This window comes from Paroedura picta, chromosome 10, assembly GCF_049243985.1.
Source record: "Paroedura picta isolate Pp20150507F chromosome 10, Ppicta_v3.0, whole genome shotgun sequence".
Lineage (NCBI taxonomy): Eukaryota > Metazoa > Chordata > Lepidosauria > Squamata > Gekkonidae > Paroedura > Paroedura picta.
Window position 1 is genome coordinate 25,893,259 of NC_135378.1, and position 16,253 is coordinate 25,909,511.

At 44.9% G+C, this 16,253-nt stretch overlaps 1 protein-coding gene across 5 annotated transcripts in view; it reads left to right on the forward strand.

Moving 5' to 3' along the window:
- The window catches only part of FAM114A1 (family with sequence similarity 114 member A1), a 44,723-nt gene that overhangs the window by 8,628 nt on the left and 19,842 nt on the right, over positions 1-16,253 (forward strand). For 2 of the 5 annotated variants that reach the window (XM_077301690.1, XM_077301692.1), the window contains exons 4-12: positions 2,613-2,724; positions 3,121-3,233; positions 6,485-6,619; positions 8,744-8,896; positions 10,858-10,981; positions 11,719-11,807; positions 12,664-12,834; positions 13,737-13,876; positions 15,358-15,430. In XM_077301690.1, coding sequence (XP_077157805.1) covers positions 2,613-2,724; positions 3,121-3,233; positions 6,485-6,619; positions 8,744-8,896; positions 10,858-10,981; positions 11,719-11,807; positions 12,664-12,834; positions 13,737-13,876; positions 15,358-15,430 — 1,110 coding nt within the window. The remainder of the gene's footprint in view (positions 1-2,612; positions 2,725-3,120; positions 3,234-6,484; positions 6,620-8,743; positions 8,897-10,857; positions 10,982-11,718; positions 11,808-12,663; positions 12,835-13,736; positions 13,877-15,357; positions 15,431-16,253) is intronic. The other 3 variants (XM_077301693.1, XM_077301694.1, XM_077301691.1) reach the window with 2 other exon arrangements.

Consider the following 16,253-nt stretch of genomic DNA (forward strand, 5'->3'; position numbering starts at 1 on the left):
ATATAAATTATAAATAAAATAAATAAAAGAACTCCCTCTTACAGCATTTTGGATGGATTTTGTTTTTGTCATGGAGACTACACCATGTTGGCAGCTAGGAGTTTATTGCATAAGAAACCCAAAGTTGTATCAGCAGAAGAAAGAGAGAGAGAGAGAGAGAGAGAGAGAGAGAGAGAGAATCCTATGATTAATTAAGGATTTGTGATTTTTCTAATTACATATTGATTTGACTGTAATACATTGTCACAATCCCCCAAAAAAATTAACGAAGGGTACGGCCCAGTGAGAACAAGTAATTGAAATTGGTATTAGATCAAGGGTGGCCAAACTGTAGCTCTCCAGAAGTCCATGGTCTACAGTTGCCAGCATGCTGGAGAGCCATGGTCATCCGTCCCCCCCCTCCCCCCCCGTGTATTAAACCATCTTTTCGAATCATATTCAGAAATGCAGAATGTAATCAACGGATGTGAAATTACAAGCCGAGAACTATCTGTTAGCTAAATTAAGACCCACAAAGAAGGTCAGTGCAAGCAATAAAAGGATTATGAATTTGCCAGGGTTAATTAGAAGCAATTAAATCTCCAGCAGGCTGCCCCAAAGATCTGGAAGAACGGAAGCAGCATCTTTCATAGGAGATAGAAAGCTTTTTATGATATTTATAAGTGGTAGACAGTTTCCGGTGGAATCCAAAAGAGTTTCATGGGACAAGAGAGCAGGTAATAAATAACCTTTGGGGAAGAGGCATATTCCAATGGGGGATCACAGACTTTGCATTCAAAAGGTCTAGCATTCAATAAAAACCTTAAATATCAGGGCTGGGGAAGACTTTTCTCTCCCTGAGACACACCCCATAACTAAAAGCCCTGTTTTTCCCTCATGGTGACTTTGTCTTCACAAGTACTGGGGCTATGCCAGCTATGTGCTTCCAGTTGCAGTTGTAGCATAGCGCTGGCATAAATATGCTCCTCCAGTTTAGCTTTGCTTGCAATTTAATTTAGTAGCAATTCTGTCAATTCACAGTGGTCAAGAGTCCAGGGATAGGGTTGTACTGTCAATATAGCACCACATTCCTTTCAAATTTTGCGCAGTTTTATCAGTCTGCCTCGCTGGAGACTTCTCAACTCGACTGCTTTCTGTTTTTCACTGAGATACGTTTCTGTTCTTCCGTGTAATTTCTCAATGGTGCTGTTTCACACTACTGGGATATCTTATGTAGCTTTATGGTGCCTGGCAAATTGTTATTATTGAATTCAAAGTATCTTCTGAGTGCTTTAGCTACTGATCACGGAACCTTGAAATGGAAACTTCCTTCTCATTCGTAGTTCTTTGTTTGCCTCTTTCTCTAAGTTGATATCTCTGAAGGATAAAAATATAAATAGTTTGTTCCAGGTAATAACAATCTATTTTACCACAGCAGCAGTAATTTATAAAATATTTATATTTTGGTTTATAAGCTTCACTCAATTAACCACGCCTTTCTGATAGCAGTAAAAAGTGTGATCTAGTCAAAATCAAACTTAACTCTCTCTTATTGAGAGAAAAAGATGTACGACATGGAATATATGAGCAATTTGTAAGTTTGGTATTGATAATGTCCCATTAGCGGCTTCACCCCTGACAGTGGGACTCATTGGCAAATAATGCTAAGTAGCGACCAGTCAAGAAAAGCATTTGCAAAGTGCTTTGTAAAGGTTTCTGTGAAGATTAAAATGTCTAACATTGCAGAATAAAGTATAGTGGGATAAGTAGCAATTATAAGTTTGGTGTCTGTACAACAGTTGGTATCCCCAGTTGTTGAAGGTGCTATGCAATGTGGAAAACCATTCAACAATCCAGCATTTAAAAAAAAAAAAAGACAGAGGCATAAAAACAGCATTAAGAAACGTTCAACGGGTTAAAGGGATGTTCCTAAATTGGTCCCCAAGTTAGAAACAGACCAGAAAAACAGGAAGAGCCTCTTGTGGCGCAGAGTGGTAAGGCAGCCGCCTGAAAGCTTTGCCCATGAGGCTGGGAGTTCAATCCCAGCAGCCGGCTCAAGGTTGACTCAGCCTTCCATCCTTCCGAGGTCAGTAAAATGAGTACCCAGCTTGCTGGGGGGTAAACGGTAATGACTGGGGAAGGCACTGGCAAACCACCCCGTATTGAGTCTGCCATGAAAACGCTGGAGGGCGTCACCCCAAGGGTCAGACATGACCCGGTGCTTGCACAGGGAATACCTTTACTTTTACCTTTACCCCTCCGTTTTACCCTGGGTAAAAATAAATGTTTTCAGCTGACATCTAAAGAAGACTGGTAGAACCAGGGAAGCAGGAGTGGGGGGGGGGGGGTACAAGGTGCCGTTTTAAACAAATGTTTCTTGTTGCTGCTGACATCACTTTAATATTAATACCCATCCCACCATCAAACAGGGCTTTAAAGCAGATTACAAACAGCGTGTAACAAAGAATCAGCACAATACAAAAGCAGTTCAAATCCAAGATAGTAAAATAACAGCCAAAATAAGGAACTGTGTCTCCAATATAACAGATCCCACATTACCTGTTTTGTTTGTCTCACATGTTTTTCTCTTAAGAAATGCATGTGGAAATATTGGCTGTCTTAATTCTACTGCAGGGCAAGGATTTACAGCTGTTAAGGAAAAAGCAGCCACCCTTGGACTTCATGGCCCTTCTTCCGACACCTCAGAGGATCCCCCTCTTGACACAGATGAAAGCTCCATCACAGGTACTCCACAGTCACCACTGCTGGCGTGAGGCTTGTTCTGTTGTTCCAGTTTATGAACTTAATTTGTTGTTCCAGTATATGAACTTGAGAGCCAGCTTGGTGTAGTGGTTAAGAGCAGTGGCTTCTCATCTGCAGAGCTGGGTTTGATTCCTCCCTCATCCACATGCAGCCAGCTGGATGACCTTGAGGTAGTTACAGTTCTCTTAGAGCTGTTCTTGTAGAGCAGTTCTGTTAAAGCTCTCTCAAGCCCCCCTACCTCACGGGGGAGCGGAAGGAAAAGGTGTTTGTAATCCACTTTGGGACTCTTTTCAGTAGTGAAAGCAGGATTTTTAAAAAGCTTTTCTTCTTAATTTATATTTGCATTTGACTTTGTTGTTGTTTGTTTTTTCCTTTAAGATTCCGAGGAGATTATACAGGAAACCTCCTTAGACAACAGCACACCCTTGTCTTCATCTCCTTCAGGCTCACGTGGAGTGTTTTCTACCCTCTCTAGTGCAGTGCAGAATACTGTGAGTAACTCTGATTAAAGGAAGGGGGCTTATACCCAGGCAAATGCCAAGGAGATCTGAGTTTTAATCAGACAGCTTGAGCTTGAACACAATAGGCAGAGATTCTATGAGAGTCTCCCCTGGCTGTCTAATCAGGCCCCAGCTGGTTTATGGAGAGAGGGGGAAATAGATGGAGTCACAAATAAAACCTGTATTGGAACTGTTCCAAAGTTTGATAGCCTAAAAAGAATGGAGGAGGGGACTCAAAAATAGTAACTCATCTACAGCATATAAGACAAGAACCATGGAGATATACAGGTATGGCTATGTGATATGTCTTCCAGTAAACATATTCCAGCAATCGTTTAAAAATACAATCTAAAAGTATAACCTCCAGAGGTCCTACTAAAAAACCCTTCTGTGTCCAAAGGACATATAAAGAAAATATGTTTCATAATAATGTTACTGCACTCTGATTTAGCTTTTGAAGAAAAAAAAAAAGGAAATTGTTGGGCTTCCTCTTACATGTCCGCAAGGGCTGTTCCAGTGCCCCCTTCCCCTGTTATATTCCCTGGAAATGGATTCTTGATGGCCACGGGACCATTTGTAGCAGCATTTGCTGTTGTAATATCGAATGAAGAACTGCTGTAATATGAAAGAAGAAAAGGGCTCCACCAAGTCCAATGAAGGCAATAGGAAAAAAAACAATTGGTGCTTGTAGGGAAAGAATCTTTAATATTTGTGAAGCCCCAGTGTGTTTTGCGTCAAGCTTCTTCAGGGGGGGTATCACTTCAGAATCTGTAAGTATTAAACTGTGGCCTTTATTTGGTTGAATACTTAAGGGTAACGAGGATCCAAGGATTTCCTCATATTTTGAAAGCCTGGGGTAGACAGCACCATATCTGCAGATGAGATTGAGAACCAGCGTGAAGTAGTGGCTAGATTGCAGGGATACCCCACCAGGGGGGGTCCACAGCATTTCCCCCTCTTGTCTTAATGGACTTGGCCACAAGCTAGGGAACTGGCCGGTTCCATTGTCCCCCCACCCCCACTCCGAGCATGAGTTCTCTTGCCATTTCTGTGCCTGGGAGAGGCAGAGCCTGCATGCCTAATCCCACCTTAAACTTCCTCCTTTCCCTCTCCCCCCCCTCTAGCCCTCCTTGAGCCTGCCTATTAATACAGGTAATGATGTCACTTCCAGTAACATGTCACTTCCAGGGGACATGACAGGGAGGCGTGGCCAGCTGACATCACTTCTGGCGTGCCTTGAAACCTGAAATGATTTCAGGGGTTCCTCCATGGTCAGAAGGTTGAAAAAGGCTGGGCTAGAATATCCAATGCGAAGACAGGACACCCAGGTTCAAACCCCATTCTGACATTTATGTTTGCTGAATGACCTTGGGCCAATCACTCACATTTTGCCTAATCTATCTTACAGGACAAAATGGAGAAAAATGTGATAAGCTACTTTATGTCCCTACTGAGAAGAATAGTGAGATATAAATAGGTAACTGATTGGGTGGGGTCTTGTAGTTTTAGTCCCTGATATATTCTCCACACTGGCACGGAGAGTGTGCCAGTCCTACCTCTGGAAGTGCTAGCTATAGTTACTGGCAGAACGCCAGGGACTAAACCTACGAGACCACAGCCACACAGCCCAGAAAACCCACAACAGTCAGTTTATTCCAGCTGTGAAAACCTTCAACACTTCAGAAATAAGCGAGGAAATAAAGGAAGGGTGCTGTGCCCAGCAGCGAGAATCGGTATTTGTAGAAGCGAATTCTTATTATGACAACATGAGTTTTTACGGTTAGGCAGTGACAACTTAATTTGCAGCTTTGGAACAAAAATGCACCTCCTGCTAAAACAATCCTTTTTATATCAACTCAGACCTACCTTGTGGTCATCTTCGGAGTGCATTTGCATCCAGGCTGCTCTGGCTGTCCTATGCCAAGCAACAGCTGCTGGGGCTCTGTGGTGATTGATGAGGTGTTATGAATGCTGCAGGCTCACCCAAAGACTCAGGAACTCCCGAAGCTTGCGAGCAGCAATAGAAAACTGTCAGGTCTGAGAGTAATTCAGACGCCTGTATAAGCACCTTCTGACATTACGTGCTTGCAAGGCGGTTGAGTAACCATCTTTGCCAACCTAAGGGCAATGCAAGCAATTTATTGTGCAGAGCGGCTGCTTGCCCACCAGCTTTGATTGTTTATGATCAGAACATGTGCCAGTGAGCCAGGTTCAAGGGTGGCATTGTGTCTCCCGCTCTCTTAAACTCTGCGGGTATTGAGAGGAGGGTTGGGCGCTTCGGCTGCCCAAGTGGCTGTTCGTGCCCAAAGCAGCCAGCACTGTGGGGCAGGGAGGAGGGGCGGCACTGGCGCACTTCCCCCCCCTCGTGCCATGGTGCTGGCTGCTTCAGACGGCCAAGCACCCATCCCTAATTGAGAGCCAGCATGGGATAGTGGTCAAGAGCAGTGGATCCTGTTCTGGGGTACCAGATCTGATTCCTCCTCCTCCACATGCAGCTTGCTAGTTAACTTGAGCCAGCCCCAGTTCCCTCAGATCTGTCTCAGCCTCACCTACCTCAAAATGTGCCTGTTGTGGGGAGAGGAAGGGAATGCAGTTGTAAGTTGCTTTGGGTCTCCTTAAGGAAGAGAAAAGCAGAGTATTAAAAAAAAACCCTGCTGTTCTTAATGGAAGAAGTCCTCAGTGTGGGTTTTTTAAAAATAAATTTCTCCTGACAACATTATATTAGGGATTCCGAACCAGGTGTCCATGGACCACTGGGGGCTCTGTGGGAACTCTGGAGGGTATCCATGGCCTTTCCCCTCCTGGCTTAATAGACTCAGCCCCAAGCCAGGGAACTGGCCCCTTCCATTGCTCCCCCTATCGAGTAAGTGGTTGTGTATGAGTTTTCTCATGGTTTCTGCACCTGGGACACTTACTCCTGGCTTAAACCGCCTCCTGTCTCTCCCTTCCTCAGGTCTCCTTGAGCCTGCCCATTAACATGGGTGGCGATGTCACTTCCGGTGACATGTCACTTCCAGGGAGCATGGCAGGGAGGCGCGGCCAGCTGACATCACTTCCAGGAGTCCTCATAGCCTGAAAAATTATTTCAGGGGTTCCTCCATGGTCAAAAGGTTGAAAAAGGCTGCTCTATTACAATGCATGCATCAGTGGAGACAGAAACAAATGGGATTTACGTATTTTCATGTCAACATGTTTGAGGTTGCGATGCCAGTTACTAAGAATATTGTTCTCATTTGGAGCAGGGTAAGAGTGTCTTAACTGGCGGACTTGGTGCTTTGGAATTCATTGGCAAGAAAACTATGAACGTCCTGGCAGAAAGCGATCCTGGATTTAAGAAGACGAAAATACTGATGGAAAGAACTGTTTCCTTATCTCAGGTGATTGTGCAGGAATAGACAGTGGCGTTATTTATTAAAATGCATAGGCCCAGCCTCATCCTTGAGGCTCAAGGCAGCTTATGACTCCAAGTTTTAAAAACATGCAAAATACAACAAAAGCCCATTAACACCCCCACTGTTTAAAAGCTCCTGCAAGTGTAATGGACTTACAGTACCTCCTAAAATCTTCTAAAGATGCCGCCTCTTTCCCAGGACCCTGTTTCAAAAGGTGGGAGTTACTGTTGAAAAAGAATGAATTCCAGTAAATGCTGAGCAAGCCGCCTTCAGCAGGGGAACAACTGGAAGGTGGCAGTCAGAAGGTTGCAGTCACGGCTTAAGGATGTTTGGGAAAAGAAGGTCTTTTAAGCAAATACAGTCAGAAATTTGTTATTGGTTGTGATGAGAGTTTTGTGGGGAGTTCAGCTGTTCTGACGTGCCCCATGACTATTTATCTTGTCAGTTATGTTTGTTGTGATTCAGCATTAGCACAGATGGGTACAGGATTAATAATAGCAATCTTTTTTTTTACCCGCCCTTACTATGAGGCACGGGGCGGGTAGCATGAGAAATTAAAATACATTCATAAAAGCACATATTAATTAAAGTAGTCAGAACAATTCTACATCTTTTATTATACATTGGCCCGATTCGATTTCCATCTCTGAGGGGATTTGATTTATTATATACCACCTTCCCAAGGGCTCTGGGTTTACACCGAGTAAGAGTACATTCAATAAAACACAGTCATGTAATTCTTACTGGGCAACCCAAAATGCAGAAATACTGAGCTCATTTTTCTTACCCAAAAATATAATGTACAATGGTTTGAATTTAGGTTGAATAGACTTTTGCAACAGGACAAAAATCAGTAACTGCTGAACAAGCAAGTAAGTCTTTAATCAGGAAAGCAGCACCTACAGCTCTGTTCGAACAATATCACAAAGCACGATTCAAGAAGAGGAAGATGTGGCTCAGGGGAAGCACCTCTGCTTTGCATGCAGAAGGTCCCAGGTTCAATCTCCACTTGAATGGACCAGGCAGGAGGTGATGGGGAAGCCCTCTGCCTGAGACCCTGGAGAGTCACTGTTAGCCTGAGAAGACAATACTGTCCTCTGATTCAGTATAAGGCAGCTTCATGTTCATTGAAGGCTTCCCCGCCCCCGCCCCCACCACCATGAGACCCTTTTTTGATAGTATTCTGAGAATGGGCCATCGGGAAGGAGACTGTAGCAAACATGTAGCTGAGGTAAGAGTAGAGCTACCGCTCTCCAGAATGAATCTTTTGAAGGTTGGCCTTTCAAAAAGGAGCAAAGCAAATCTCCACGGAGGAACTGGAATAACGTGCAGTTTTACAGCAAAAAGCAGAAATACATGAAATGATCTGATTCTCCATTAGCTGTGCTTCAGCTATACTTTGCTCCAAATTCAAGAGTGAGCAAGCAGGGACAGGAGTGTTGGGTTGGATCTCACCGAACGTTCTTCCCCGACAGAAGTATTTCTAATAGTGAAGAGAAGCATCCCTTTTGCTGCCACCACCCACTACAGCCCAAATGCCCCTGCCCCAGGATAATGGGGGACCAGGGACCAGCATGAAGAGAGGGTAGAAAAGGCTCTATAATGGAGGGGGGGAATTCACCATCACAACCAATATGGAGGCCATCGTATGATGTTGTGCCCATAGTAAAAACTGGGGTTCCCAATCCATATTCTAAAGGAGGACAGACTTCCAAGGTCTCCTCCCAGAACTTTGTTGAAATTAATAGGGCAAAGGGAAAGTGCATGCAATTATTATGCATGCGATGCTTTTATTTCGATTTCCTCTCCTTGCAAATAGGAGTTTAAATCTGTGATCTGTTCTTGAGGTTACATTTGATGGTGCAAGCAGCTTCACAAATGTGCCTGCTTATATATAGTCACCGCTATGGCGGAAAACCATACACAGAAACCCAGCTTCAAATGTGTTACTGGAAAAGTTTTAGCAAAAACGATTAGACATCTTATACCTCTGTTGATATGAGCTACCCTCCCCAGTTTTACGATCATTGCCTGGAGGAGCTGAATCTGATGGTTATAAAATCTGCTCGGCAGCCAATAACCTGGCAACCATGATCTATGTTTCTGCAGCTGTTGCGGGAAGCGAAAGAGAAAGAGAAGCAGAGACTGGCCCAGCAAGTCACATTTGAACGGACGGCGCGCTATGGGCTGCTTTTTGATGAGTTTCAAGGTCTGTCTCATCTGGAAGCGCTGGAAATTCTGTCTAATGAAAGCGAAGCCAAGGTACTGTGTATAGACTGCATAAATCAATGCAACAAGAATGATTACTGGAACGTATTTTTTCAAGAACTGCTCCCTATAAACTCAGAGTCCAGTAGCACCTTTAAGACCAACAAATATTTATTCAAGCCACGAGTTTTTGAGTGCAAGCACTCTTTGTCAGACTAAGAGTGCTTGCACTCGAAAGCTCACGCCTTGAATAAATCTTTATTGGTCTTAAAGGTGCTCCTGGACTCTGATTTTATTGTGCTGCTTCAGACCAACATGGCTACCCATTTGAATTGCTCCCTATAAGGTAGAAATCCTGCCTCTGGGAAGCTCCTTTATGTCACAGAGGGGGACAAAGATTTCCTTTCCTCTTTGCTTGGAGCCAGAAACAGCAGGCACAGGGCGGGAGGGCTCTCCCCGTCTACCAGTTGAAAATCCCTACACTGCAGTTCCATTGAGGGGCTGTCGATATTCCATGCAATTCCATAGTACCATGGTTGGGAAACCGTGGTGCAGCTCAATGCAATCAGCGGGATGAAACATCTGATAAGCAACATAATAGGACTGAAACTGCAGAAATGCGAACAAAGCATAAGTGTTAAATGTGATGTGTTAAGCAGTTAATGGTCTTACGTAGATCATAACACCGTTCCTTAGCACAGAACTGGACAGAGATGTGCTGATGACAAGGAAGAACAGTTGACCTCTTCACCATCAAAGAAGGCTTTTCAGCCAGTTCAGATCCACAGACTGTGGTGGTTGGACGTGCCTTCAAGTTGCAGTCAACTTATGACAGCCCTGTAGGGCAGGGGTAGTCAACCTGTGGTCCTCCAGATGTCCATGGACTACAATTCCCATGGGAATTCTCATGGGAATTGTAGTCCATGGACATCTGGAGGACCACAGGTTGACTACCCCTGCTGTAGGGGTTTCAAGGCAAGAGACATTCAGAGGTGGTGTTGCCACTGCCTGCCACTGCATAGCAACCCTGGACTTCCTTGGTGATCTCCCATCCAAGTCCAAACCAGGGCCGACCCTGCTTAGCTTCCACATACAGATCAGTTCCAGAGTATATTTATTTATCCTATAGCAGGTGTCATGCAGCCAGGAGATCCGAGGATTGTCTGGCAGCCAGGCAAGGGGCATTTGGAGGTGGTTTATCATTTCCTGCCTCTGAAGTATTATCGTGACCCTTAGGGTTCCTTGTAGGAACTGCCATCCAAATCCTTGGGGGTCTCCCATCCAAATACTAGCCAGGGTCAGCCTTGCTTAGCGTCCAAGTTCAGGCGTCCTGAGATATCCAGATCAGGCTGTATCCTGGGCTATTCCAGCCTGGTGGAATGAGCTCCCGGAAGAGCTAAGGGTCCTGCTGAAGTTATCAGCTTTCCGCAGGGCCTGTAAGACAGAGCTCTTCCGCCAGGCTTATGGTTGAGGCCGGGCTGAGGTCCCGGAATTACCATCAGGGGGTCCCCAAGAGCTGGTGAGTTCAGGACCCTCGCTCCTAAGGAAAGAGCTCCGGACTGCTAGCTGGACAGGGAGGGGGAGGAGATGGGGACTTAACTCCAACAAATAGCCATCTTTTAACGTGTTTTAATGTGTTGGGGATTTTAAGGGTTCTGTGTTTTTACTATTTTATTGTAAACTACTGCGAGTCTTTGAGAGCGGCGGTATATAAATCAAAGAATTAATAAATACAGTGTTATCTGCTGACGAAGGTAAGGAAACCTTCTTGGGAATCACAGGTATGCCATTCTGAGTTTTTTTTTTGAGGAAAGTAATATGTACATTGACAGAAATACATCACAATTAATAGCATGATAATAATGTCTTAGAACTGGGCTGCATTCAGCTCTAGATTAAAGCGGTGGGAGACCTGCCTAATTCTTCTCAGAAATGATACCCCCGTAGTTCTCTTGGTATGTTCTGCCACTGCCACCCACATTTTGGTTTAGTAAGATGAGTCATTCTTATTTCAGGTACAGTCATATTTAGCATCACTTGAAGGAGAAGAGTTGGAAACTGCCAAAAATGCTTTGATTGCTATTAAGGCCATTTTCCTTCCAGAAGAATCAAATAATGAAGATGACAAAGCAAAAACAGGTATTTTGAGTTATCAGTAAGTCATTTGTACAGCATAAAGAGATTTACATGTTTAATTCAAGATAACTAGCAATGTGGTCCTATGCAGAGATAGTCTAGTGAAAGCCCATTGGTTTCATTTCTGCATAGGTTTGTAGTATGAATCACTTGGCGTCTTAGTATCAAACAGAGAGAAGAGAGCTGTTTTCTTGTACCCCACTTTTTACTACCCGAAGGAGTCTCAAAGCGGCTTACAATCGCCTATCCTTTCTCTCCCCACAACAGGGACCGTGTAAGGTAGGTGAGGCTGAGAGAGCCCTGATAGTAAAGGGGTTTACATGTGCATACTGGTATTTAAACAGAATAAACTGAAACCAAGAGGTTCAGTAAGAAAGCAGGTTTAGAAGCCACAATGTTATTGAGTCAAGTAGAATAATATTGATTCTAGTCTTAGATGGCCCAAGGTTGGCACAGATACCATATCTGATATTCCTTGGTTATGTCTGGTCCTGTCTGTTCCTCCCCATCTTAATTTAGAATTGTGTGGTAGCCCTTTTTACCTAGGAAACACCTGTCCCAGAGGGTAATGCCACCCCAGAAGGCTGCATACCAACATAACGGTGATAATAAAATGTTAAAATGGGACTGCATTGTATTTATTCAAAGGATAGGATGGGATGGTCTCTGGAGTACTATGATCAGTTGTGCTACTGATATTGTTACGGATTTCTTATTTATGTGTATATATTTATTTGCAGCAGCAGACATGGGAGATGAGTTTGTAACTAAACTTACCGAGCTGCTGTTTGAGCTACATATTGCAGCCACTCCTGACAAGTTAAACAAGGTGGGTGACTTTGTTTTGTAGCTCAGTGTAAAGGCTGTGAGTGTAGTGATAAAGAAGAGCTGGAATAGCAAAATTCCGAGACTTAATACTGCGGAAGAGCGGGGTATGAATGTAAAAATAAATTAAATTAAAATACAGAAGCATTCGTTGAAATGAGCTTTGTCTCATGAAAGCTTATGCTAGAATAAATTCTGTTCATTCTCTAGTAAGGTACTACTAGAGTCACCTTTGAGCTTTGGATTTAGTTTCATATTTTCCATACTACCCACTAGCACAAAATGTAAAAATGGTCTTGTATACAGAAACATACTTTTTGATCCAGTTGACAATCCAGAACATGGCAAAATGCAGTGAAGGTCTTGGTGGGGGGGGACTCAGGCTTTCCCTGGGTGGGAGTTAAAAAAATATATTAAAACTTAATTCTTTGTTTATTTGGATTTTTATACCGCCCTTCCCTACAGCTCTGGGTGGTTTACATGGAACGTTGCCCAAAATTACATAGAACTTTATGACAATCTATAACGTTGCACAAATTTCATAAAACAGCACAGCAATATGAATGATATGACCATCTATGGTCATGTTGACCCACTTCCTCCTCCCAGATTAGCCAATGACTGGCCTGAAGGGGGTGGGAAGGGGAGGGTCCCTGGGTGGATGTGTACACAGCTATGCTTCCCAACCTTCCTTTGCACAGTTGTGCCACTTTTTCGGTTTCTTGAAGCCTGAAAATTGTTTCAGGGGTTTCTCAATGGTAAGCAAGTTGAGAAAGGCTGGTCTAGGTACACATTTCTAATCTAGTGGATCTGAAAGGAGCATGTAATTCTTTGTGCCATTCCTTATGGTTGTCTGGCAGGCTAGAAAGAAAGCTTATAGTTGCTTAGAAGAAGCCAGCCTCACCACCTCCATAGGAATTCAAGAGCGTCCAGAAGAGAAAACTCAAGGGGAAGGAGAGAAAGAAAGGGAAGAAAAGCCTCAAACACAAGAATCTGAAAACAGAGAAGGGAAAAAATCAAAAACGATAGAGGTGAGAAATGACTGAATTTCTGTTTGATGGCTCTTAATAATATGTTGCTATTGCAAGTATATACATTTATTACATACTTTAGTTAAATAAAATTTATGCATGTTGGCAAAGCGTTTGGTTATTTGAAAGTGATGACTGTCCCTTGCCTACATGGCACAATAGTTCAGGTTTCCTACCTAAGGCTAGCTTAAAGTCAATCAGCCCATCAGGGTCAGAATTGTCTGCTCAGGCTGGCAGAGTCTCTGGTAGAGGACTTTCATGCAACCCAGTGGTCCCCAACCCCCAGTCGGGGGACCGCTCCCAGTCCGTGGATCAGTCAGTACTGGGCCGCGGCTCCTCCTCATCCTCCTCCCCGGCTGCTGCCCTGGGGGCTGCCCTGCCACTCTGCCGCCGGCTCACCTTTGGTGCTCTGCAGTGGCCACCATAGCTGGGTTCTCCCCCTTGGTGTGGCACTGCGCAGCTGCTGCTGGCAGCACCCCCCAGCAGGCAGTGGGAAGTCAGGGGCACTGGCGGGAAAGCAAGTGGAGCAGGGGCTCAGGCAGCGACGTCTCTAAGCAAAAGACTACCCCCCCTCCCCGGGCCTCAGTAAAATTGTCAAGCGTTGACCAATCCCTGGTGATAAAAAGGTTAGGGACCACTGATGTAACCTACTACCTCTTTCTTCAGACTAGAGGTTTGCATGCCAACGGGTGGCATGCCAAGAAGATGCTCAGCCACTGAACCACAGCCCCTCTCCTTGAATCATATCTCCACATAATACCTTAGTTTTTCTGTAGTGAAAATAGTATGTCCCTTACAGATTCAGAAATATCAACTAAAGAGCAAATAGCCAGTTCGTGTATGTGGACAGTGCAATGCAACTTATACTTCTGACAAGTAATCTGAAATGCTCTTTGCTCCAGGAAATATACACGCTGTCGATCGAGAGCCTCGCAGAGGTGACAGCCCGTTGCATTGAGCAGCTCCACAAGCTAGCGGAATTAATTCTTCATGGCCAAGAAGAGGAAAAGCCTGCGCTGGATCAGGCAAAAGTTCTAACCAAGTGTGTATAATTCTGTTCTCCTTTCCATCCTTGAGTAAGTGGTTGAGTAAACCCCTCCCTTGGGGAGGTCAGTTGCAGATGCTGCTTGAGGATCTGAGACTTTCTCTTGAACATCTACGCTGTCATGGTACCTGCTTGCATTGCTATGGCATTGCCTTGCTTCTTATTCCATCTTAAGCATTTTTAGAATGACGTGTCTGTGTGTGGGGCTCTTTCCTGGGGTGAGGGAAGCACCAGTGGTTGGCTGGTGAAAATTGGAGCTTTTTAGAACTTACCCAGCTGATCATCGGCATGGGAGCAGACCTCTTGGGACTGCCTGACTGGTTGGCAGCATGGAGAAGGAAAGAGGCAGGGGTTGTGATGGCCACTCCTGGTCATCTGCATGGGTGATTCTGCTCATGAGATAGTGAGGAGCAACGAGAGAGTGTGCAGCTTGCAAAATTGCCTTTAAAATGGGAAGGGACGGGCCAACGAAGATGCAGCTTGTCCAGTTAATGAGAGTTGTCTGAAGCCATCAAATGTCACCTCCAAAGGCGGCCAACGGGCCTCCACTTCCCTATCTGTATCAACCGAGCGACAAGACATTATCTGCAAAAATGTTCGCTGATGCCTCACAGCTAAGATCCATTCTACTAAAATTTCGGCGCCCCTCCTCGAGGGCAGTAAGAGACTGAAGTACCTTAAACAATTATGCCAAGCGAGAGCTCGCGGACGCAATTTCTGTGGCAAAGAAATCACATTCAGCCACTTTAACTGCAATCTCATACGCTCTCATAAGCGTGCGATAGGATGTTTTCCTCCATACTCGCTCTAGTCGTCTCACTTCCCTCTTCCTCTCCTGAAGCTCCCTGGAGTACCATGGAGCCTGTTTGAGGCAAGGGCGGAGAGGACGTCTAGGGGTGATCTCATCTATGGCTGCCCAAAGGTGGGACTGCCAGTCCTCCACCAGCACCGTCAACGAGTCACCAGGGGGCATCAGGTCCCGCAGAGCATTCCAGAATCTAGTTGGACCCATAAGTCTCCATGGGCGGGCTAAAATGTGCACGTCGCCCAAACAGGGAAGGGGTGGAATCTTGAGCCGGGCCCGCAGGCATAGTGGCCAGACGCTCTGATGTTGTTGAGCTGGGGGCATCCACTGCGCGAGTCCGCTGGTCTTATCTTTTAACACTGGTTGTGATGTCACTTCCGGTGACATGTCATTTCTCACTTAAATTGGCCCAGTGTGGCATTTCTTTTGCAGCAAAGGTGACCTTTTAGTGATTCTATGCCGCTAGGATCCATAGCAGTAATGCCTTGCTTATGTTATATGCTTGATACCTATAAAAATGCAGCACATGGTACGTGTTGATTGAAGAGCAGTGGAAAATTTGTATTTATCTAAGTTTTAGTGAAATGTGCATGTGAGCGAAAATGCCCCAGAGTCTACTAGCCAGGGTGGGCAAATAAGTATTCTAATGGTGTTCCCGTTCTTTCTTGAACAGTTTAACAAGTGCCATGTGCACCGAAGTGTCATCGTTATCAACAAAATTCTCTGATTTATTGACTGCTACTGGGGTAAGTTGTTGCGTAATTCCTTTTATCTGAGGTTTTCTCTTTACTACGAAAGTCTCATTTCCTGGCTGAGTGAAAGTTTCAACAAGCAGGCTGTGAAATCCTACTCAGAATTATATTTAGGATTGCAGTGTTGAGATTCTGGCTTCATTGAAGATCCAATATAGAGAAACATCTTTCATTACAGACCATAAAGCATAGTAATCGCCCATAATTTCTTTTAGTAGTCATAGAAGAAGAGCTGGGTTGTTTTGGACCCTACTTTTTCACTACCTCAAAGCAGCTTACAATTGCCTACCTTTCCTTTCCCTGCAACAGAACCCTGTGAGGTAGGTGGGCTGAGAGAGCTATAAGAGAACTGTGAGCGGTCAAGGGTCACCCAGCAGGCCTTGTGTGTCTCAAAGCAGCTTGCAGTCACCTTTCCCTTCCTCTCCCCACAAGAGGCATCTTCTGAGGTAGGTGAGGCTGAGGGAGCTCTGAGAGAACTGAATGGCCCAAAGTAATTCAGCTGGCTTCTTGTGGAAGAATGGGGAATCAGATTAGATTAGAGGCCACCGCTCTTAAACTCTGCACCAAACTGGCTCCATGGTTAGGAGTGCGGACTTCTAATCTGGCATGCCGGGTTCGATTCTGCACTCCCCCACATGCAGCCAGCTGGGTGACCTTGGGCTCGCCACAGTACTGATAAAACTGTTCTGACCGGGCAGTGATATCAGAGCTCTCTCAGCCTCACCCACCTCACAGGGTGTCTGTTGTGGGGAGAGGAAAGGGAAGGCGACTGTAAGCCGCTTTGAGCCTCCTTCGGGCAGGGAAAAGCGGCATATAA